Source organism: Paracoccidioides brasiliensis (genome assembly GCF_000150735.1).
Source record: "Paracoccidioides brasiliensis Pb18 unplaced genomic scaffold supercont2.8, whole genome shotgun sequence".
Taxonomy (NCBI): domain Eukaryota; kingdom Fungi; phylum Ascomycota; class Eurotiomycetes; order Onygenales; family Ajellomycetaceae; genus Paracoccidioides; species Paracoccidioides brasiliensis.
In genome coordinates this window covers 714,450-735,435 of record NW_011371365.1, presented here as the reverse complement: position 1 = coordinate 735,435, position 20,986 = coordinate 714,450, and the positions used below count along the sequence as shown (strand labels likewise).

General features: G+C 45.0%; 6 protein-coding genes across 6 annotated transcripts; 3 read left to right on the top strand and 3 right to left on the bottom strand.

Moving 5' to 3' along the window:
- Positions 1-1,139: 1,139 nt before the first annotated feature.
- On the top strand, positions 1,140-1,954 carry PADG_06396 (uncharacterized protein; the record flags this gene model as incomplete). Its single annotated transcript, XM_010763422.1, has 3 exons — positions 1,140-1,399; positions 1,451-1,566; positions 1,632-1,954. The coding sequence occupies 3 exons, from the start codon at positions 1,140-1,142 to the stop codon at positions 1,952-1,954; spliced, it is 699 nt and encodes a 232-aa protein (XP_010761724.1).
- Positions 1,955-4,135: 2,181 nt separating this feature from the next.
- On the bottom strand, positions 4,136-4,333 carry PADG_06395 (uncharacterized protein; the record flags this gene model as incomplete). The annotated part of the gene is made up of 1 exon (XM_010763421.1): positions 4,136-4,333. The coding sequence occupies one exon, from the start codon at positions 4,331-4,333 to the stop codon at positions 4,136-4,138; it is 198 nt and encodes a 65-aa protein (XP_010761723.1).
- Positions 4,334-5,032: 699 nt separating this feature from the next.
- On the bottom strand, positions 5,033-5,423 carry PADG_12102 (uncharacterized protein; the record flags this gene model as incomplete). The annotated part of the gene is made up of 2 exons (XM_010763659.1): positions 5,033-5,209; positions 5,349-5,423. The coding sequence occupies 2 exons, from the start codon at positions 5,421-5,423 to the stop codon at positions 5,033-5,035; spliced, it is 252 nt and encodes an 83-aa protein (XP_010761961.1).
- A 19-nt stretch (positions 5,424-5,442) lies between these two features.
- Positions 5,443-7,440, bottom strand: PADG_06394 (uncharacterized protein; the record flags this gene model as incomplete). Its single annotated transcript, XM_010763420.1, has 4 exons — positions 5,443-6,069; positions 6,141-6,197; positions 6,464-6,659; positions 7,307-7,440. 4 exons carry the CDS (start codon positions 7,438-7,440, stop codon positions 5,443-5,445), a joined length of 1,014 nt encoding a protein of 337 aa, XP_010761722.1.
- A 5,963-nt stretch (positions 7,441-13,403) lies between these two features.
- On the top strand, positions 13,404-13,964 carry PADG_12101 (uncharacterized protein; the record flags this gene model as incomplete). The annotated part of the gene is made up of 1 exon (XM_010763658.1): positions 13,404-13,964. The coding sequence occupies one exon, from the start codon at positions 13,404-13,406 to the stop codon at positions 13,962-13,964; it is 561 nt and encodes a 186-aa protein (XP_010761960.1).
- A 1,176-nt stretch (positions 13,965-15,140) lies between these two features.
- PADG_12100 (uncharacterized protein) lies at positions 15,141-18,362 on the top strand (the record flags this gene model as incomplete). The annotated part of the gene is made up of 9 exons (XM_010763657.1): positions 15,141-15,292; positions 15,700-15,868; positions 16,328-16,501; positions 16,574-16,757; positions 16,851-17,011; positions 17,071-17,217; positions 17,285-17,353; positions 17,718-17,798; positions 17,877-18,362. 9 exons carry the CDS (start codon positions 15,141-15,143, stop codon positions 18,360-18,362), a joined length of 1,623 nt encoding a protein of 540 aa, XP_010761959.1.
- Positions 18,363-20,986: the final 2,624 nt, after the last annotated feature.

The following is a 20,986-nucleotide window of genomic DNA, read 5'->3' as shown; positions in this document are numbered from 1 at the left end:
AATGGGTATTCCCTAAAGTCTTCTGGAAACAAGTGACGAGGTTGCACTAGCCGATTTAATCAATGGGCTGAATCTAGTGGACAAATGGTGCGTGGAGAATCTGACGGAATCCATGATATTTCCCAGATTACGAAGCAAAATAAGAAGATCTACAGCTCCCTTCCCCAAGTTGGATTTTGCTTGTCTTCCACGCGTTGATGCTAGCGAAGAAGCACTTGATGTTTCCGAGACTGACAACAATTTGTGCCCTTCTGAACACCCCATCACCTATTTGAGTAACTAGAGAAGAAGTCTGGAAACTATCGCCAACACAAAACAGAGAAGGCTGGTGCCTGAGTGCCCAACAGAATCTTTTGCCACGCGATTTTATCCTCAAAAGGGTGGAGTAGATCCACGATTGAAGCATGGGAAATTCGCTGAAGAACACCAGAGTTCAAACGTATGCAATTTACTAGGCCGTATTCAGAATTGGGGCACTCGTCATTTTCATGCCCTTAAAACAAAGTGGCTGAGTGAAACGATTACCATCTACGCAAAAGGCCCCTGCAAGGACTCTGCTGTCCTCTCACTGCCTTCTTTTTAGGATTATTTTATTTTATTTTATTTTATTATATCTGAGATAATGCTGCTATTCCTCTAGGCCCCCGTCTAGCTCTGCGCTAGTCTTCTATATATATTCAGGATTTAAATGTGGGAATTGCCGCCAGACATGACTGGGCCACTCCCTACTCCTGCGAGAATGCATAGAACTGGACTTTTAAATGATAGCCTTACGTCCGGGGACTCCCTGCGGCCACAAGTGTCGGTGACAGAAGACGGACCAATCTGCAGTCACTTCTGAGGGACTTGACCTGTTTCTTTCTGATGTTTCACGGCAGGGATTGAGGATTCCTCCGGCTTTGCGGCGTATCCCTGAAACCATTGGTTCTCTCTAGGTGACATAGAAGCGTTAACTAGTTAGCCCCGCCATGCGGGGTCACGAATCGGGCCATGATCCAATTCTGGACACTATAACTTCTTGGGCATGGCAACATCAACCTCCCTCTGTATATTTATTTACCTTCATCCATAATGTTATTTCCGGGCAAGTACTGTCTCATATAAATCAATCCACTGCAAGAATAGCTTTCCAGCTCAACATGTCGCAGGCGGTGTCCAGAACCTATACCGCGCAGCAGGGCTACACTCTAGATGCTGCATCCGCAGAGGCAGACTATCGACATCTTCTCTCAGCTGCCTACTGCATCTGTCAGATTCTTGAGGGCAAAGGCATTCCGTTTGTGTTTATGAATGGATACTCGCTGGTGCTTCGAGGCAATCAGCGCCCAACACGAGATGTTGATATTGCAATAGGGTGCACCATGAGTCAACTCACACAAGTAATATCGGAAGGGCAACGGTTAGTGTTTGTGAGCTCTGGTAGAAAACAACTGACTGACTAAGGATGTAGTATTTTAAGACCATCGTATCCTGTATTTGGCGTCATGAGGATTTTTGTCCAGACAGGGGGGCCAATCGATCCAGGATTCCCTGAGATCTATGTAATGGCAGACTTAATCGTATCTCGTGAGTCTCATGACGTAGATTGGATAATTTTAATAATGTCGCTGTTAACGAAGACAATATTAAAGCTGGATCATACACTGCTGCTGAAGAAGCGCTGGCATCAACTGAATCTATGACTGTCAACACAGATCTTGGAAGAAAGGATTTTCCAGTCCTCAGTATTCTCAGCATACTGACAAGCAAACTTGAATCGTATTATGCGAGAGTCGAGAAGAATGACCACATCGATATCTTGTTTCTTATCGAGAAATTTCCCGAGAGCGTGCGGGCTATACGCCACCGGTTGGATAAAAGGCAATGTAACGTCTTCATTAACGTCTATAGGGCCAGGATTTTAGGGGATCACAGCCCGATCTCCAGGGCGATGGATGTTCTCGGTATCATGTAAAGTTCTTGCATGTACACTCGCAGTTGATACATTCGTTTGTTGGAGCTCGGCATGCGTAAGAAGCCGTTAACTGAAGATACCCGTTGGATTTTCCCACAATTGGGAAGTTGTCTGCTATTTGATCAGATGAAGAGCTTGATCTTTCAACACTTTATGGGCACCCTCTGGATAGTGCAGAGCACCAAAAGGAGCACTCTCAGAGCGTTGCGGATAGCACCTATCCGAGAGAATTATAGAGGGGCAAAACAAATATTACAATAACGCAGAAATGTGGAACAAGATTGTTGCTTTTCAGATCTTTGAAACAGGTGAAGTAGAGGACAGAATCATGAGTTTCTGAAGCACGGCGCGTAATTAAATATAATAACGCTTTCGAAGATTCCCAGTCTCACAACGCCATCTTCCAACCTTTTAACTCCGTTAGTTAGAAGTTAATATCTTTCACTCCCTTCCTTAACCTTTTAGCTCTTTCCCAATCATCCTTCAATCATCCACAGCTTCTCCTCCACCCGGGCATTTTTATGATCCCTTGAGCAATTCAACCACAAATTATCATTCTGAGCCTTCAATCTCACGCAGGCGATTCGAATTTGCGAAAATAGAGAGGTGTGTGCATCGTATTTTCGAAGAAACAGAATCCTTCCTCATCGGAGAACTCGGGCTCGCGACTGAGGGTGGCACAGCGACTTGCCATGGATCTTCTTGTTGCAACCGATACCAGAGAGGAGGAAGAACTTTCCCCACCAGCAGAGAGCAAATGGGAGACAGCGAGTGAATTGATGCAGAGCTGCTATCAAATGACAACTGTGGAATCTGCAAGCAAAGTTTCTTCCTGCATATTCAATGGGGAACATGTAGTCATGTCTTCTGTCTAGAGTGCATATGGCGCTTTCTGCTATCTGAACAGATCAACCGGACTCCTTCATGCCCCCATGCGGTTCATCAGAGATTGTGATTTTAGATAACTACAGCAAGCGATTCGAGGTCATTGGCCACAATCTATCTCAGACGGGGCGCGGAAGGATCTGCCTGCCCATTCTGTCCATGAAATTGCAGCATGACGACAAGGCTTTTTATCGACATGAATCTCGATGATCCCGATATGGCCCGTCGTGTGCGATCCTGACCTGTCACAACCTTCACCAAGCCGCAAAGGCCTTTCAGTTGAGACTGTCCAGCATCTAGAACAGCATGGGAGGAGTTCAGAAATAGTCTCGCTGAGGAGAGCTATACCATTGACCTTTAACAGAATTAGTGAGTCATGTAACTACCTTTTTCACAGCTGATTTTCATGCAGTCTTTATCTTTCACTGACACACCATTGCAGTGATTTTCTTTCACTTTTCAACTTATTTGCCATGGCTCATCTTTCCCCCCCCTTTTAACATGTTTTATATCTCAGGTGAAGAGAGGCCTCAGAGAGGAACTTCAATAATTATCTTATAAATATACTTACTACTTAAAGTAGTTAAATAATTTAGTTATCATTATTTAAATAAGTGTGCACTCAGCACATTCAGGTAACCTGTCCTTCTCACTACTCCCAGCCTGCTGTCTTCTTTTCAAAAATCTCAGAAATACCATATATAGTCGTTCTCGTGGTTTGCAAACTCCGCAATTGATTCAACCAAGCTTGCCATACAGCTCAATCACTTAAGATATTAATACACCACACCACAGTTGAAGGTATTTTCGTATCTTGTCCCCAAGCATTTCATCTGAAACAGGAACACAAAACACAGTGAGGAAAAGACTCTGGAAGTCATCAAGAGTTTTCCTCTAGAATCAATCTTCAGACTAAAAACGCTCATGAATTTGAAATACCGCTGTGGTCCATGCAGCCTGGGTATCTTGCGGACAACCAAACACAGATCAACGTAACCACAGACCCTGGCACACTTCACTCATTTCAATTCAGATGTTACTGTGGACATCGGATTTCTTGTTATAGAGATATTGTGATCTGTCAAGCTATGGTTATTACAGGTTCATTTCGACATGCTTATCTGATCGAGTGACCGTTTCAACACACGCTTTTCCATTGGGTGGGGGTCTATGGGGGACCAGTGAAAGTCTATGATCAGAACTCGGCTCAGTTCGTTATTCCATAGCATGTTATCAAACTGTAAGTCATCATGTACGATTCCCAGCATACGGATTTCCCTCTTGGACCAGGAGATTTCATGGCGTAGCATGAACACAGAATGTATCCGGGATGAGATGCTGTGGACTGAATTCTTCATCTATCAGCTCTGCATCAGCATGACTATCATCTGACTCGTTTGGCGTCTGTAGAAGATTTTTATGATTTTCGAACATGACCCCATCTTTCTCGGGCGTCAGGTATTTTGCACAGCTCGGATATAACATCATAGTCATGGTCTTTCACTGCAGCTCGCTCGCAATTCTCCAGATCCCATTCACTTCATAGTTTTCGATGAGAACCGTTGACCGAGTCCATGAAGTTCAAGAAGGGATTGAATAATCGAGGTGCAACTCTTCCAGTTGGTTGCATGCAAGTAAAAACTATGTTATAGACTTCTTGCATTTGAACTGGATAGTTTGACAAAGGGCCTAAGGTTCGATGGGCAGTATTTCAAAGTGGGCAGTGGAATAACTCCCTTTGTGGATTTGTGGAGTGATACGGAGTTCCAACTTTCAAAGGACGGAATAAGGAGTCATTGAAAATTTTGAGGAGCACTTCAAAAATTGTTGGCTGATAGTGTGCTTCTGCCTGCCTTCGCAACTTTGATTTCCGAAGGAAGAGAGCCCTGTAATCCGGTGAACTGTTATAGGCCATTGCAAACTGGCTCTCAAAATCATTTATTCAGTGGGAATTTGGGGGTATAACATCCGTCCCGTCCGAGGTGATAATAAACTAGTTGAGTGGTTGGGAGGAAATGAGAGAAGGGAGAACGAGAGAGTCATCGTGATGTGAATCACTACCTAGGCAGGCATGGGGGTAGTTAACATCGGAAGAACTACCCGCCGTAACAGATGATGTTCTAAAATCAAGTGCTAGTTAACAATTAGTTATGAAAAAAACTACTTGTTCAGATGGGTATATATAACTCGAGTCTAGTCGGCACAATGACTCGCCCGCATGTGACCTGGCCCAACCCCAAGGCTGTAGGATGGTTGATGACGAACATCGCGAACGTGCGTTATCTTCCGTTCACTGATCCTCCCATCCGGGATATACAGGCGAGCTATATCACGTGCAGTAGGTGGAGCGTAGTTAACAACCAGCCTCGCCTATGAATCCTAATTTCAGTCATCAAAGATCGCAACCACGTCGCCTCTCTAACAGCTTCACTCAAGGCAATGTATTCAGCTTCATTGGAGCTGATTGAGACGCAGGGCCGCTTGCTAGATTTCCATGATATAGGAGCACCTGCAAGTTCTTGATCTCAAAGCGTTCATCAAGGACCTTGACCAACCCGTCTGTGTCACAAGGATTCTCTGCCATGATGTTCAGGTCGTCCGCGTTAAATCATGATATCGAGGTTTTGTGAGTTGAGGCCCTTGATCCGTACGCCCGAATCCAGAGCCTTAGCAAGAGCAATTATGGCATCAACATGAATGTGTCCTTGGTCGACATGCCATTGAGCCAAAGTCTTGGTAATAGGAGAGCTGGTCTGTTCAATGGGTTGACTAGGCCTGTCATTCAGCTCCGTAGTTGAATCATTGATTTTAACGTTCGCTTGGGATCCCACTGCTGCGGCAGTGGGATCTCTGTTGTATTCATAGGATTCCGTAATGTAATGAGCAGCTCTGGCTAAAAGGTAAGAATCTGACGGTGAACCTCTTTCAAAAACCCTCAAATGTTGGATATCGGCTCCTGACCAGTGGAATAGAATTCGTCCAGGAGGGATTTCAACAAGAGTTTTCTGGAAATCCTTTAAGCCAAGAAGGGAAATGTCATGGAAGATATCCTCCTTGTCATTTGAAAGCTGGTTGACCTGTAGGGTCGATAGTTCTCTGATAATGTCCATACATTTCTCCGCCAATGAGACTGCGTACACAGTTTTAACTTTCTCTCCTAAGAGAGCTGCGTTATTCAGTTCCAGAGTTCCAATTGATGTCATGACTTTACTCACAAAGGATTGAAGTATCTGTTGATAGAGAGCTTAAGATCTAACCATCTATTGGCCCTTCTAAGGCTTAGAGAGTTCGTCAGGCATACCTTTCCCTTCTTGAGAAATATATCACTGTCTCCAATAACCTCCGCATCATTTGAGAACTGCAATCTTCCAAGCGTTATGTTGGCACCATCAAAAAGCAGTTAGAGAATTTGTATCCAACGTGGCTTTGACCCCCCCCTGGAAGTCCTTGATTGTCTGCTTCGGTTCGTCATCCGAATCAGATCCATCATCTCATTTACGAGAGCTTCCTCCGAGGTTGACACTAGCCAAGGCATTTGACACTGCGTCCTGGCTGATCTTAGCAATCTGCTCAGCTGTCATAACGAATGGACTGCCAGCTGGCATGATTGGCGTATATACATACCACTTGGTGTTCCTGAGGAGTTGGAGGATAACCCCCGGTAAACTGGCTCTGATTCTCATCATTTCCTTTGGCCATCTTATACTGGGTGACACCCTTGTCGCCCGATTCAGGATGTGAATTCGGCTTGTCCTCTTGATTCTTGATGATGAGATCTACCGTCGAATGCCGTCTTGCGGGGCCATAAGGATCTCTAACACTGAGATTGGAGCATAGAGGGCACGTCACTCATCATAGAAGAGGGAATCGAAAGAAGCAAGATAGGTTTTGAGAACAGTGAAGATTTGAGAATGAAAGAAGTAATAGTTCTCATTATCCGTGATATCTTGCAGGATCAGTGAGAACACGTTTCACTGAGAAGCGGCGAGCAGGATTGTGAGATAATAAACAACTGTCTTGTTCTAATACAATTTGAGCTAAATGAGATCGAAAACTGCTCAGTGGATATTTATATCAAAATTTTTTTGGGGCTAATTAACTGGCCAGGCTAATAACCTGGCGATGTATATTATCGCGTTGGGTATTCTCGTGTCGAACTATCTACATCACGTGGCGCAGGCGGGGCATAACAACCGGCTAAAATATACAAGCTCGAGTCGTTGCGATGATTAACTAGTTAAATACATCACTGTTACTAGTTAGTTAATAGTGAAATATATAGTTGTTGCTTTTGCCTGTTGGTGACACGGCCTAATGTTCATCCGATTAGGACCGGGTAAACATTCAGCCGCCCTGGCTAACACTGCCAAGCTGCTCGGTTAGCTAGCGTGCAACACGTAGCCCTTAACTTCTTGCACTATATAAGAAGCGTGCCCCACCCGAAAGGTTTGGAAGGGGAGAACCGACCTTTCGAACGAGGTCGAACTCCGATCTAGGCGGGCCCTGGACACGAGCCCTGGACACGAGCCCTGGACACGAGCCTTAACCTTCGACGAACCGACCCCCCTCGAACAAGCCGATCCTTCCAAGAAGAAGAGCATAGGGAGGAGACGGGTGCTCCCCTCCCGAAAATAAATAGTCCGTCCTCCCGAGAGGCGGACGTTAATACGAAAGATTCCTGACAACATTCACGAAATCCTTTGACCGTACAAAGTAGACCAATTCCATAATCAACACTTATCATCGATGCCTGAATAACCCGAGATGCAGTCGATGAGCACGCGAACGAACCGAACAAACTCTTCATTCACAGCACCCTAGGGGATCAGTGCTCTACGAACCCTAACATCTTGGCAAGTCCGAGCGGAAGCGAGAGGGTAGAGATGTTAGATGATTTCCATGATTGTGTTATGAAAAATGTCTTGACATTCACAGAAGCCCTGAACCAAAGGCAACAGGAATGAGGGGGTTTTCCGAACTGGATCTTACACCTTCCCTGCTGCCCGTAGGGGGTTTTGTACAGGGAATTGACGCTGGGGATGCGTAACCTGTCAATCAAAACACACCTCTCTAGTCACAGACATCTTGAGGAGCCGAAGTGAGAAATTGAAGAACTAATGAAACTCGGTCTCTTACGACCGTTATCAAGTGCCTGGGGATTGCCAGGTCTCTCTGTTCCCTGTTAAGGAACAAAACGGTTCATCTTGTCCAGTATACCGAGACGACATTCTTATCTTCTCAAGTTCGCACGAGGAACATCTAGGACATCTGAACAATGTTCTTCCAACACTAGTGAAAACACCAGCTATATGCTAAAATCACGAAGTGTGTTTTCGGTACGCAGGAGTTGGAGTACGTCAGGCATGTAGTGGGCGGGGGCCACATACGCCGCCCCATCCCTGAAAATTTGAAAGCAATCGCCAAGTGGCTAAGGCCTACGAACAAACACCACGTACTCCAATTCCTGGAATTGACATCATATTACCGGCGGTTGATCAAGGGCTTTACAGTACTTGCAGCTCCACACTGTCAGATTTCTTAAAAGAGACAGATGCCGAGTTTGCGCAAGAAGAGGTTTCATTCCATCATATGAAACAAAGTGTGTCAAGAAGCTTTTTTTGACACTATGAGAATGGATCATCTCATCCCCGGTTCTATACAGTCAGATCCCCATAACCCTTTTATCATAGAAATGAATGCATCTGAATGAGTTATCAGCTGCGCTCTAATGGTGATGGTGGAAATCTACACCCTGTCATGTGTGCCGGCCGAAAGCTCAATGGGATTAATATATTGACAATGGTCATACAACAAAAGTCATCACTGCGATGAGATCCTCGTATAATTACACACGATAACAAAGCCCTCGAAGAGATGGGCAGGCTCGGTTCCAGAATTGCAAGCTTATGACCTTCAGATCAAATATAGACAGGGGTCGGAAGCTGTAATCCCAGACACCATAAGCGGCAGGCTTGACTTCATAGGAGAAGCACCTACAAACCAGGCACAGAATGAGCTGATATTTCCAGCTCTAAAAAGCCGCAACATGTCTGACGAGTGACATGGGGCTATGTTTGCTTATTTTAGGTATAGAGGAACTCGGAGGATGAGAAACTCGTGGGAGTAGTGAAAGAAACACTTCTGAAATTCAAGTTGGCGAAATTGGAGGTCAATAACGTGCAATATCACGGTCTAGGGTATGCTGAGGCTCCATATCTGAAGCCTCCCTTCCGACGAGATCTGCTATTTTGGATGCATGAGAAATTCACCCCCTTAGGGAGTTCGGGACTCCTCAGCGTCCTCCAGCCTCATGCCTGTTGGTTGAGTATGGAGTAAGCCATTCAAAAAACCCGCTCACAAGTGTTAGAATTACCAAGTTGCGAAGGGTTCTAAACAAGGGTTGGGACGTGAAAAGGCAGAGTATCCAGTGGAGAGAATGATTCGACTGTTCGAATAATGGAATGATGACATCATAGGAATAACACCGCTAACGCCAAATGGGAACCGTTGGATAATTCTACGAAACCTCAAACAGTTCGCGTCTTATTGAGGCGCAAACGGAGGATCTGAAAGGACTCTGGTCATCCACGGCCCTCTCATCAGCACTCAAGAAGAGAGGGATAACCATAGAAAAGTCTCGAGATCAGAGAAATTATCATTGCTTATGAACCAGATGGTATCGCTTACTCAGACTCTCAATGATTATGAAAAAAGGAATGAGGGGTGAGCTGTTGGGTACGAGCGCTCAAGAGGTCCAATAAAACAGAGGGATGTAAACATGGTCCTGGGGTCATCCGAAGGAACAATCTTGACCAAGGCTGCACCAGAGGATGCTAGTGGGAACGAAGAGAAAAGCAAAGGGAGAAGTCACATAAAGAACCACACACACATGAGAAGCACTGTCGCTAGAGTGGGTAACAGTGGTTCTTAGGAAACTTAAGTACAAAGGCGGTGGCGGCAGTACGACTGAGGAGTTTGATACTGTTGTAAAAGGCGAAGGCGTAGGAAAGGGTTTTCAGGAAATGAGGAGACGTGGTGGGCTCGCGAGTGGGGTAGGGAACGGAAGGGCGAACGCCAAGAGGGTATTCGGATTAATTTATGCATGCTCAAGGACATGAACATTTCTTAAGCTGTCTGGAATCGGTTGACAGCATGCATCGTCATGCATTGGGGGTCAAAGATGTCGCGCCACCTCCCCAGTGGTATGATTGTAGATATAAATTACTTGGAAGCCTCAGATGGAATCGATCAGCATTGGCGGTCAGCTTTCCATTCATCTTGACCAGCCACTCTTCAAATCAGGCGTCCTCCCATCAACGAGAATCTCTGGGTCGGGGAATTTCTCTGATTACACTGCTGCAATGAACTGTGGGTTTTTATGTCCAGCGTCCTTCCAAGCCAATGCATCACGAAACTAATCTCTTTCCTTTATTATATTAGCATCAGAATCTGTGTCTCATGCTCCTTCTCCTTATTCTCCAGTTCTTGAATGCGAGTTCTTAGTCAACTATTTCGACGTGGGAGATTCATCAGGATCGGGCATGTCAGAGACAGGGCCATCAGTCGTGATGTCTCGCCACCCTCATCTCCTTCATCATCCGCAGCTACCTCCTCATCAGAGGCCACGAAACGAATGAGCGCCTTAGCCTGAGAGCTAGCGGTGGGGGGCAGTTGGACAAACAGTGGCTTTTCCCTTGCCAATAGAAGAAGCTCCTGAGGAAAGAATTGATGAACCTAGAACTACGTTAAGTTAATATCTAGCGCACGGATATGACCATTACAGAGAAAGTGAGAACGCAGTTCACGACTGGGCCCCTCAGCTAAAGGGCTAGATTTGCAGGGATGACAGCATGAGCACTTGGCAGGCGCATATTGTCGGCAAAGAAGGTTTAGGTGTGCGTAAGTGGCGTGGACGAAGGATGAGAGAGAGAAGTAGGAGAATAGAAGGAAGAAGATGAAGGGAGAAGGTGGATATATTATAAAGGCGTGGAAGATATCTTTGTATAGGGAGCAATGACGTTGCTGCAGCCACTTTGGGACTAGCACAGCTGCAATGAACAAAGGCAGGAGATTAGATCGCATGACCAACTGCGTGACGCAGTTAGGTTTGCTGGGGAAGATGTGGTTTTACAGCTTCATCTGACTCATATCAGGCAAACATGCAGCGAACGAATTCCACCAGCGAGGCGAGCACCCAACGGAACCGGTCCCTCATTAAAAAGATCTTCGAAGCGAATTCCTAATTAATTCACTGCAACGCGTGAGAATGCCACCAATTCGCAGTAAAAATGCAAAAAACTCTATAGAGGGAAGACTTGAACTCACGATTTCAGCTTTTAAAAAGCAAAGAAACGAGTTCAATTCGAGAAACTGCTCCCTTACATGATGTTCCTTATACAACTCTCTATGACTGGGTTCGGTCAACTACCAGAAGCGAGCCGAAACTCAAGGTGCGGATAGATATCTCCCGCAGTTAAAAGTTACGGACCAGCAATGAGAAATCTCTTCTACTCTGTCCGGCATGCGATCAAGCATTCTTTTCAGAGTTGCTAGTATTTCTTTCCGGAGTATAAAAGGGAGTGGTTTTCCCTGAATTCAGTCATTCAAAAGATGTTGCCCTCTATACTGAAAGAGAATCCAACTCTTGCTCAGTGGATTGAAGATATTCGCAAAGTATGAAATCAGAGAGCTACTAAGGAAGCCTCTATCAAAACAGAATCTGAATGACTAGAGCTCCGGGTAAATACGTATAAAGAGAAATATCAGTCAAAGGCTACCCTGATGCCTCTTCTTACCTTGGAATAATATCCGCTCAAGCATTCTACGATTCTCGATTTGGGTTCCACGCTCCACGTGTTCAATGACCAACGTTGATTTCGAAACTTTTGCCAATTAGAACCAGATCACTATATTCAGACCGGGGACAGCAAAGCTGGAATCTTTGGATGCAGTGACGTGGATATAGAAGTCAAGAGTTGGAAGAAATCACGAATCCTAACCTTGAAAGGTGTCGCTTGCTGTGAAAGCTTCACTGCACATCTCGTATCCCTTCAGCAGCTTTACCAACAGAGATGCTGGTTGGATAACCGTTCTGGAATTGGAGGTGGAAGAACCACATTGAGGCTAGCGGACGACTCTAGAGCTTGATTCCTAGAGAAGCTGTTTAACCACTTCGTTATTGAATATTTTCCTGTCGAGGATGCTGACCATAAGTGCGCCGAAATAAATATACTGACAGAGCCGAATGCTGAACCGCCAACGCAGTATCATAAATGGCATCTCCAAATGGGCCACGCAGGCCCGCAAGCGTTGGAACACCCACCTAAAGGAGCCACAGGGGTGCAGACAACAGATGCCCGAAGATTGTGGAGTGTGATTCATCAGGGGTAACCAAAGAAACACGAATAATTCAGCGGGATCCTAGGGATATTTATGAGAAATTCGGAGCGCAGTTAGCAATCGATTTTCATGATTATTCAAAAAGGGAACTCAGCCGATTTACGAACCTGTTGCTGATTTCGGACCGCTGATCAGGATATGTTTGGGATTACTATCTGACAGACCACAAAGGCGAAACAATTATTACGCCTTGCATGGATTCTTCACAATGCTTAAAAGGCAGTTTGACACGGATTTTAAGAAGATCGAAACTGATAACAAAATGTTCACTCAAAAGCATGCAGTTCGGGATTACCTACTTAATAAAGGTATTCAAATAATCGTTGCGCTGCCGTATGCGCAAGCCCTCAACGGAGCCGGTGGGTGCTTGGGGTGGTAGTAAAAGATCAATCCCGCGCAATGTGCACGTCAGCAAAATCTTCCAGAATATTTGTGGCCGGAGATTGTACGGGCTGCAGTATAACTTTTGAATCTAACTCCAAAGCGGCTTTTGAATTGGAAAACCCCTAATGATTCTGCAACCTTATCCGATTTAGCAGAGACCTTTGAAAGACAAATAGACGGTACAGAAGTCACTGAATAGAAGCCATACCTATCCTATTTGAAGGTGTACGGCTGCAAAGTCTTTACCCTGACAACGGAATATTTGTCCAATGGCATCTCTTGGATATCTGGTTGGATATCTGGTTGGATACGGCTACATAGCCTTCGCCCTGACAACGGAATATTTGAAGCAGTATCGCATCCACCAACTTAATCCAAAGGCATTTCTTGGATATGTGGTTGGATATGACTGCAAACCCCTTTGCCCTGACAACGGAATATTTGAAGCAGTATCGCATCCACCAACTTAATCCAAAGGCATTTCTTGGATATGTGGTTGGATACGACTGCAAACCCTTTTGCCCTGACAACGGAATATTTGAAGCAGTATCGCATCCACCAACTTAATCCAAAGGCATTTCTTGGATATGTGGTTGGATACGACTGCAAACCCTTTTGCCCTGACAACGGAATATTTGAAGCAGTATCGCATCCACCAACTTAATCCAAAGGCATTTCTTGGATATGTGGTTGGATACGACTGCAAACCCCTTTGCCCTGACAACGGAATATTTGAAGCAGTATCGCATCCACCAACTTAATCCAAAGGCATTTCTTGGATATGTGGTTGGATACGACTGCAAACCCCTTTGCCCTGACAACGGAATATTTGAAGCAGTATCGCATCCACCAACTTAATCCAAAGGCATTTCTTGGATATGTGGTTGGATACGACTGCAAAGCCTTTGCTCTGACAACGGAATATTTGAGCATAGTCTTTACCCTAACAACGGAATATTTGAAGAAGCAGCATCACATCCACCAACTTAATCCAAAGGCATTTTTTGGATATCTGGTTGGATACGGCTACAGCTGCATAGTCTTTATCATGACAATGGAATATTTGAAGAAGCAGTATCACATCCACCAACTTAATCCAAAGGCATTTCTCGGATGCCTGGTCGGATACGATTCAACGAACGTGTTCCGAATATTTAAGGCACAAACCAACAAGGATATTCTATCGAGAAACGTGACGTTTGACGAGGATGAGGTTTTTGACAGAAATATTGAGGCCTTGAGAAACGACCTAATGCCCGTTAGCCAGGAGGGACTCTTGAAGCTTTTGAATCAATTTGACCAAACCCACACGCGTTCTGAAGAAATTCAGGAAGTGCCTTAGGTTCACTTTCAAAATACCTTCGAGAACCACGTTGGCTGGTGTTCTTTTGAATTGGATGATTAGGTTAAGGAAGAGGTTGAAAATATTCAAACCCTTGAAGGCAGCGTTGCAGCAGAACTATCCGTGGAGCGCAAATATCCCGAACTATCAACTCCACCAAGTTCAAACCCTTGCTTACCTCCCGCTGCTCCAATTACTCAATCCGTAGGTCTGAGGATACAGATTATTTATTTAAGGCTATATTCCGTGTTTGAACCATGGAAGGCCTCTTTCAGCGCAGCGCGTTTAGTCAAAAGATATGGGAAAGTGAAGGGTAGGGTAGCGAATCAAGCCGCCGTTAAGAGATTCCAGCTTAACCCTACTGCGGTGCCTACTTCCAAAGATGTTTGTGGAAAACGCCCAGGAACGGTGATGAGAGACACAATTTAGAGAATGAGGCACAATCCAGAGCTGCTTGCTCTTCTGGACCGTCGAGACCTGCCTCCTCCGCCTACTCATCACAGCTAACTAGCTGGCCACTCACCCGTTGGTCGAAGACGCCCTGCTCACCTCATGAGCCATGTACCAATACAATGGGATCCTGGTTCAAAGTCCCTAAGGAAGCAGCGCGTTAGAAGACCCTGCTCAATTCCATGTGAGTTATTATGTCTACAAATTTGACAAGCACGGCCGGTTCCTCTAGTGCAACGCTCCGTTTAGTGGTTCGCGGAGACCATCAATCCATCCTGCAGAACTATAGAACACGCTTATGCTGTTACTCTTGCTGCTAGATGATTCTGAACATTTATGGCAATTGCGGCCGGCTTCGACCTAGAGCTCAGAACAATATGGCACTGTCAACGCCCTCCCTCACACTCCAGGGAAAATGCCCCCCCCGGCTACAAAGAGGGAGATATCATCCTCGGGTTGTCGGACGCTCCGATAGCGTACGCTTCCCTTCTTGTGGAATGGATGATCTCTCCTTAAAGGCTAGCTACAACTATCTATATACACTAATCACGTGCGGTTGGGGCAGCTGATTACAATGTCACGTGACTCCCACACCTATCTGTTACGGTCGCCAAGCGTACATCCTATATTGGTGATTACCCCCGCTGATGAACATGTAACGACTAGCTGCAAAGCTTAATAACTGGGCTAGTGGAACGTCATAGACGTTCGCTCCAATAAATTGATATGCCTCCCAAAGCCGCTCGTTCATCATCTTCCGACCCTGCCTCTAGAGGGGGTGATGATGATGCAGTTGAACAGCTCCGTTGCTCTGGTCTTCCAATCAGTGATGAAACAGAACTTTTTCTTCAGAGTGATGCTTCGCAGTTCCCTGCTCAGTATGACCAATCAACATTCATTGAAATTAAACCATCTGAGCCTGCAGAACGTCACAATCTCACTCTCGCATGGAGATTTTATACCCCTTAACCTGGGTTCGAATCCCTTACGCCTTCTACTGCGACGCAGAACTCCCGATTCACTCACAATCCTCTCACCACTGTTCCACCTGACACGTTCTCTGAGAATGTTCAAAGAATGTTGCTTGAGGAGCGTTTGTGGGATGAAGCGAGGCAAAAGCTAGAACGTATATGTTTGGAAAAGGAAAACCTTATTTTGAAGATTCGGCTACAGGAAGGCTAGAGGATCCCTCCCTCTGTGAATTCACAGCCTGACCTGCCCGCAAGATGTACCTGGGACTCTGAGACTGCCAATATCCTGCGCTATTCTCTCTACCACCCGACAGCCCTGTTGGCAAATGGGTTACCCAGTTCAAACGTGATGTCAAATATATCAACAAATCCAACATTCTTACGGGTTCGAGTAACTACATTAAGTGGCGGAGTTCCGTAAAGGCGCGGAATGTTGATGCTCAATATTGGAAAATTATCAATGAATGCCAGATGGACAATTCGGTGATAGAACCCACTTGAGCTCCTTATTGAAATGCAATGAATTGCTGGCTATACACCTACACCTCATCTTCCCTGTCAGCTCCTGTCTGCAGTCGGATAATCAGAGAATAGGAAAACAACACACAGAACCTTGTCTACACCCTTTGACGCTTTCTGGAAGAAGAATACACAACACGAAATATGCAAATATGCTGTGAGACAGTTGTGGAATTCATGACATTCCCAATGAAGCAACATGAGGACATATGCTCTTTCTTTGAATGTTTAGTACATCATCAATCAAACTTAAGACAGTTGGGGTAACAATGCCGGATCCTGTTATATATGAAACATTTTTTGCAGCTATACTCACCAAATGGTGCGACTATGTACAGAAGAAAACAAAAGAGTTATAGTTCTCCAAATCCGTTGCTGCTGTTTGGACATCAATCTGACCATGAATGAGATCTGCTATCGCAGGACTCCTCCCAAAGAGAAAGAAGCCTGCGAAACCAGCAGAAACTAAAGCTGCTCAGGACTCTTATGAAACCTGAGACCTCTACTTCTGCGGACAATACTAGCACTACGACTATTAACCGTGGCGGTACCCGCGGCTGCGGAAGAGGAGGCGTTCTAACAGATGTGGCCGTGGTGGTGAGTCAGACATGCAAGAACTGCGAGAGGAATCATTTTGGCCCCATATGCTGTTGGATGAACTCTGATAAGTCTCCGGAATCATGGCGATCCTTCAACGCTGCCAAATTGAAGGAATTTATGGATCGCAAAAACAACTTCTCTATAGATGAATTCGCGATGGCCAGCATGGCAGACCTTTCCCCCGGATTATATGATTATGGAGAAAGTCTTCTACCATCTCCTGATGATATAACGGTTGCCGATATTGGCGATGGTACCTCCGTCCAACTCTGTTTGTCCCGCTAAACATCTGTCTCAACTGCAAAGATTACCCTACCTGCATTCTTCACTGAACCCCGCGGGTCAGATCTTACGATTTGGGATAATGGTGCTGGCTGTCATCTTATACATGCCAAAACTGCCTCTGTCGATATCCACACCTACTGGCTACATCAAGAAGCACTCGCCGGGCGCATCCACGATATCTACACCTCTACGAACGAGATGATCGTCAAGGGCCTAACGAAGGTGTTTCCCTTACGAGGATTCAACGAGTTCGTGCACATGTCAAATTAGTGGACATCAAGGAAAATATCGCTGCACGACGAGCGGCCGAGGAGCAACAAGAAGATATAGATATGGAAGCAAAATTCTTCATCGAGAGGTACTGGATATATTCAGAAATATTGCCTATTCGGGTGCCGTCTTTGTTGTCCTCAGCGGCTCAGCTGGGGGTGTGTGTTGAAGTAGTAAAGCACGTACAAACCAAATCTCGAAGCGCTGACCGAGTGCGTACGGTAGAACCTGCCGTTTTGTGCCTACATCATCAGAATTTTCATATTGTACAAAAATCGCCCAATATTCAAAAAGGTCAGGGATCAAGCAGGGATCTGCAATAACTTGAAAACATATATATTTGACCTCACAAAGCTTATTTGAACCGCCTCTGACAGTTCCTTCTGAATTCTACCCGATGTTTCAATCCCTATTTGGACCAGTTCCAACGATGATTGGAATACAAGCTGCGGCTCTTTGAGATAAGCACAGAATACGTTGCACGTGATCTATTTTCCACCATATATATGTTGGGTTGTTGGGCCCTAGCAGCCTGGGCGACCACTCCACCGCACGTGATTGAACCCTATATAGTTAGCTAGCTTCAACCTCAACAACAAGATTAACCATCCCACATTATAATCGTTCTCGTAACTAACAACCTTTGCAATCAACCAAGCTTTCCATTCTGTCAAATGATTTTTACCATGACATTTTTCTCTACTGCTTACGGGATTATCAGAGGATGTTCGCAGAGTATGTTCGCTAAGGCGAAACTCTATGAATTCTATCCCACGGGTCAATCACGAACATCGATATCGATGATTTTCTGAAGCAGGTGACGAATGTAACGAGCAAAATGAAAGAAACAGAGAGCTCAAAGGCCCCACGAGCGTATTCCACTACTTCTACGAATACGTCCAGTAATACCACTATGAAATGCGAATTTTGCGGCACGTTAGGGCACGGTGAGGGTTGGTGCAACAAGAATAACAAAACGTACCCCCTGGAGATGTCACCGTATTCGCTGGTAGAGAGGAATCAGCCGGGAAAGGAGTGGGATCAGTTATTATACCTATCAAATCAACCCCTCAATCAGTTATATGAAAATAACAAAAGTCTTATACGTACCTATGACTTCTTTATTAACATTGTGTCAAGCAATCCTTTTAAAAAGGTATTGGCGCTGATGAGGTCAATTCTGTTCTTCGATATTCAAAAACAGGCGAAGTTTTTTGTGCATTCGATAAGATCCATGGCAACTTCGTTATATGGCATCGCAACTGTTCGTGTGAACCTCAAGCAGACCATCAGAAGTGCATGATGTGAGTCAACTTGTAACGGGGCTAACGCCTGATTGATAAAACTCTTTGTACCCAAATTTTCATAAATTCTCACCACTGGATCATTCCTTTTTCCCATCCCAACCTCGGACTAGTTATCCTTTCTCCTCCCGGACTCGTGTAAAACACTTCGCCTAGGCCTTCATCCCTTATCCTCTTTCTCTTCTCACTCTAATGAATTCTCCTTTTTTTTCTCTGAAGGAAGTGCTACGGCCGTATTCGGTAACACGCCCGTTACAAAACTCAAATAGTTAGATCCGCGCAGTTGAAAAGGATGATATCCACCGAAGCCTGAGTCTAGCATGACAGGCTCTGCCATCCAAACGCCGAAGCAATGTCAATGACGATAGACGGTCAAATAATTGGCCCGAATAGGGTAGAATGTCAGTGCTGCGCACAGGCAAAGGCCAAGTGGTAGCCCATCTCACGGAAACCAATGGATCGAGGTTCTTAACCCTTTTGAAGTCGTTCATTTCGGATATTATTTCACCTTCACGATGCACACAACGGGGATAGATATCTAGCTCATTCTTATTTCCACTACTCCGGAATGCATTTTAGATATCCAATACGTATGAAAGACAAAATTCAGAGAACCTTTGAAGATCTGGTTAATATATTGGAAAGGCAGGGGGATATATAGATCAAAAGACTTCACGCTGATGATGAACCTTCACTACTCTTAAATAGAGCAAAGAAAATTTTCTTAGATAAGGGGTCCCAACCCAAATACACCCTACAGCAAAGCGGAGCTGAGTACTCAGGGGGGTGTCATTATAGGAAATGCAAGAGTCATTCGCATATCATCAAATCTACTAGAAGGCCTGTGGCCGGAGCACACTCTCACAGCTATATATTTGTTAAACCGGCGGCCATTTCAAAAGATTAGGATGGAAGCGACGCGTGCAAATCTTTAATGAGTTCATTGGAAGAGAGTCCATTTCAGTTGATTTTGCAAACCTCAGGGTATACGGATGTAGCGCATATCCTCTAATCAAGAATACCCCTAAGCTCAACAAACTTAAACCCAGAGCAAAGATTGCATTTTTGACTGAGAATGATTGCTCGAATATCTTCACCGTCTGGGTCCTGAGACTCAAAAAGGTAATCCGTGTTCAGGATGTTCAAATTCGATGAAGAACTCAAATTTGATTCTGCAAAGGATAATCCAGCTAAGGACATCAGAGATATCAGTCAACAACTTCTTATGTTTCAGGAAGTGGAACAAGCAGATCTCCATGCTATGAACATCGGTTTGGCATCAGTTCCGAAGGCCCAATCTACGGTAAAGGTGAAATTGAAGTCAAAACAGATTAAGTCAGTTTCTGCCAGTCTTTTGACCCCTGAGCAGACTTCTGAACTTCCTACCACTGGGACATCTGAGTTGGACGAAGGAACTGAGGATAGAATTACCTCTGATGACTCCGCAAGCCATCAATATGATCAGAATTCAGTTTCTACCTCCGAGGAGAATCATCCAGGTCAAGATAATTCAGTTACAGCTACTGATTTAGACATTATACTGCAGACACAGCTTCAGAAGTCCACTACTGCTAAAAATAATGTGTCCAGCAAAAGATTTTGAAGAAATACGCGCGTTCAGAGATCAGCGAATTGAATATTTCCGTACAAATTGGATGATGACGACTTAGTTATAAAGCTCAAGGCCAGTCTTTGTGTGCGAGGAGACCTCCAGGGTGACCTGTAGAAGGATAATTATGCAGCAACTTTGGCAGATAAGATGATTCGCTTCCTGCTTGTGATTACAATTGCATTTAACCTTAAAGCAGAGCAGTGGAATGCAGTAAACACTTTTATAAATGCGTCTTTTGATGACCTCATGTACGGGACTCCGCTGGGAGGATTTCAGTGGCCAGGATATTTACTCAAGTTGCTCCGAGTACTATACGACCTGCGCAGATCTCTACTGTGGAACAATGATATATCCCGCCACTCTGAAAGAACTGAGGCTACATCGGATGCCTGATGAGCCGTGCCTCTTTCAAAATGAACATCTCATAGTGTTCTTCGCGAATGACGTTGTGGTTCTATTCCATGGGAATATGGTAAGGAGCACAAATATTTATGGAGAAACTCCAGGCTCACCACAAACTCCGCGTCATTGGACCTCTCAAAAGGTTCCTCGGCATGAGAATTATTCAGGATAGAGCTCGGTTCTAATTGTGGATCTGCCAGGATAGAAATATTAAGAAAATAGTAAGCAAATATAAACTTCAAGGCAGGATAACCTTGGAACCGCTCTCGCCGGATTGTGGGATAGCGGGCCATAATGAGACTTACAAATATCAAACCTGAATGGGCTCTGCTCTCTACCCCCGTGCTCACCTTGCCGGACTGTGTCTTTGCTGCCAGCGTATTGATTGGCCAGGTTGATGTCAAATTCGGCTCAAACCCACTCGGAATGAGTAGACCGTTTGATTAATTACCTTCGCGGGACTAAGGCTTTCGACTTGGAATATGGACGGCAACCGGAGCAGCAATAGCTTGAAGAACCAGTGCTTCAAATCCATACTAATGCAGTCTACACAGATGATTTTGCAATCTGATGAAGCATTCAAGGGATTCTTGTAACCCTCTTCAGCTG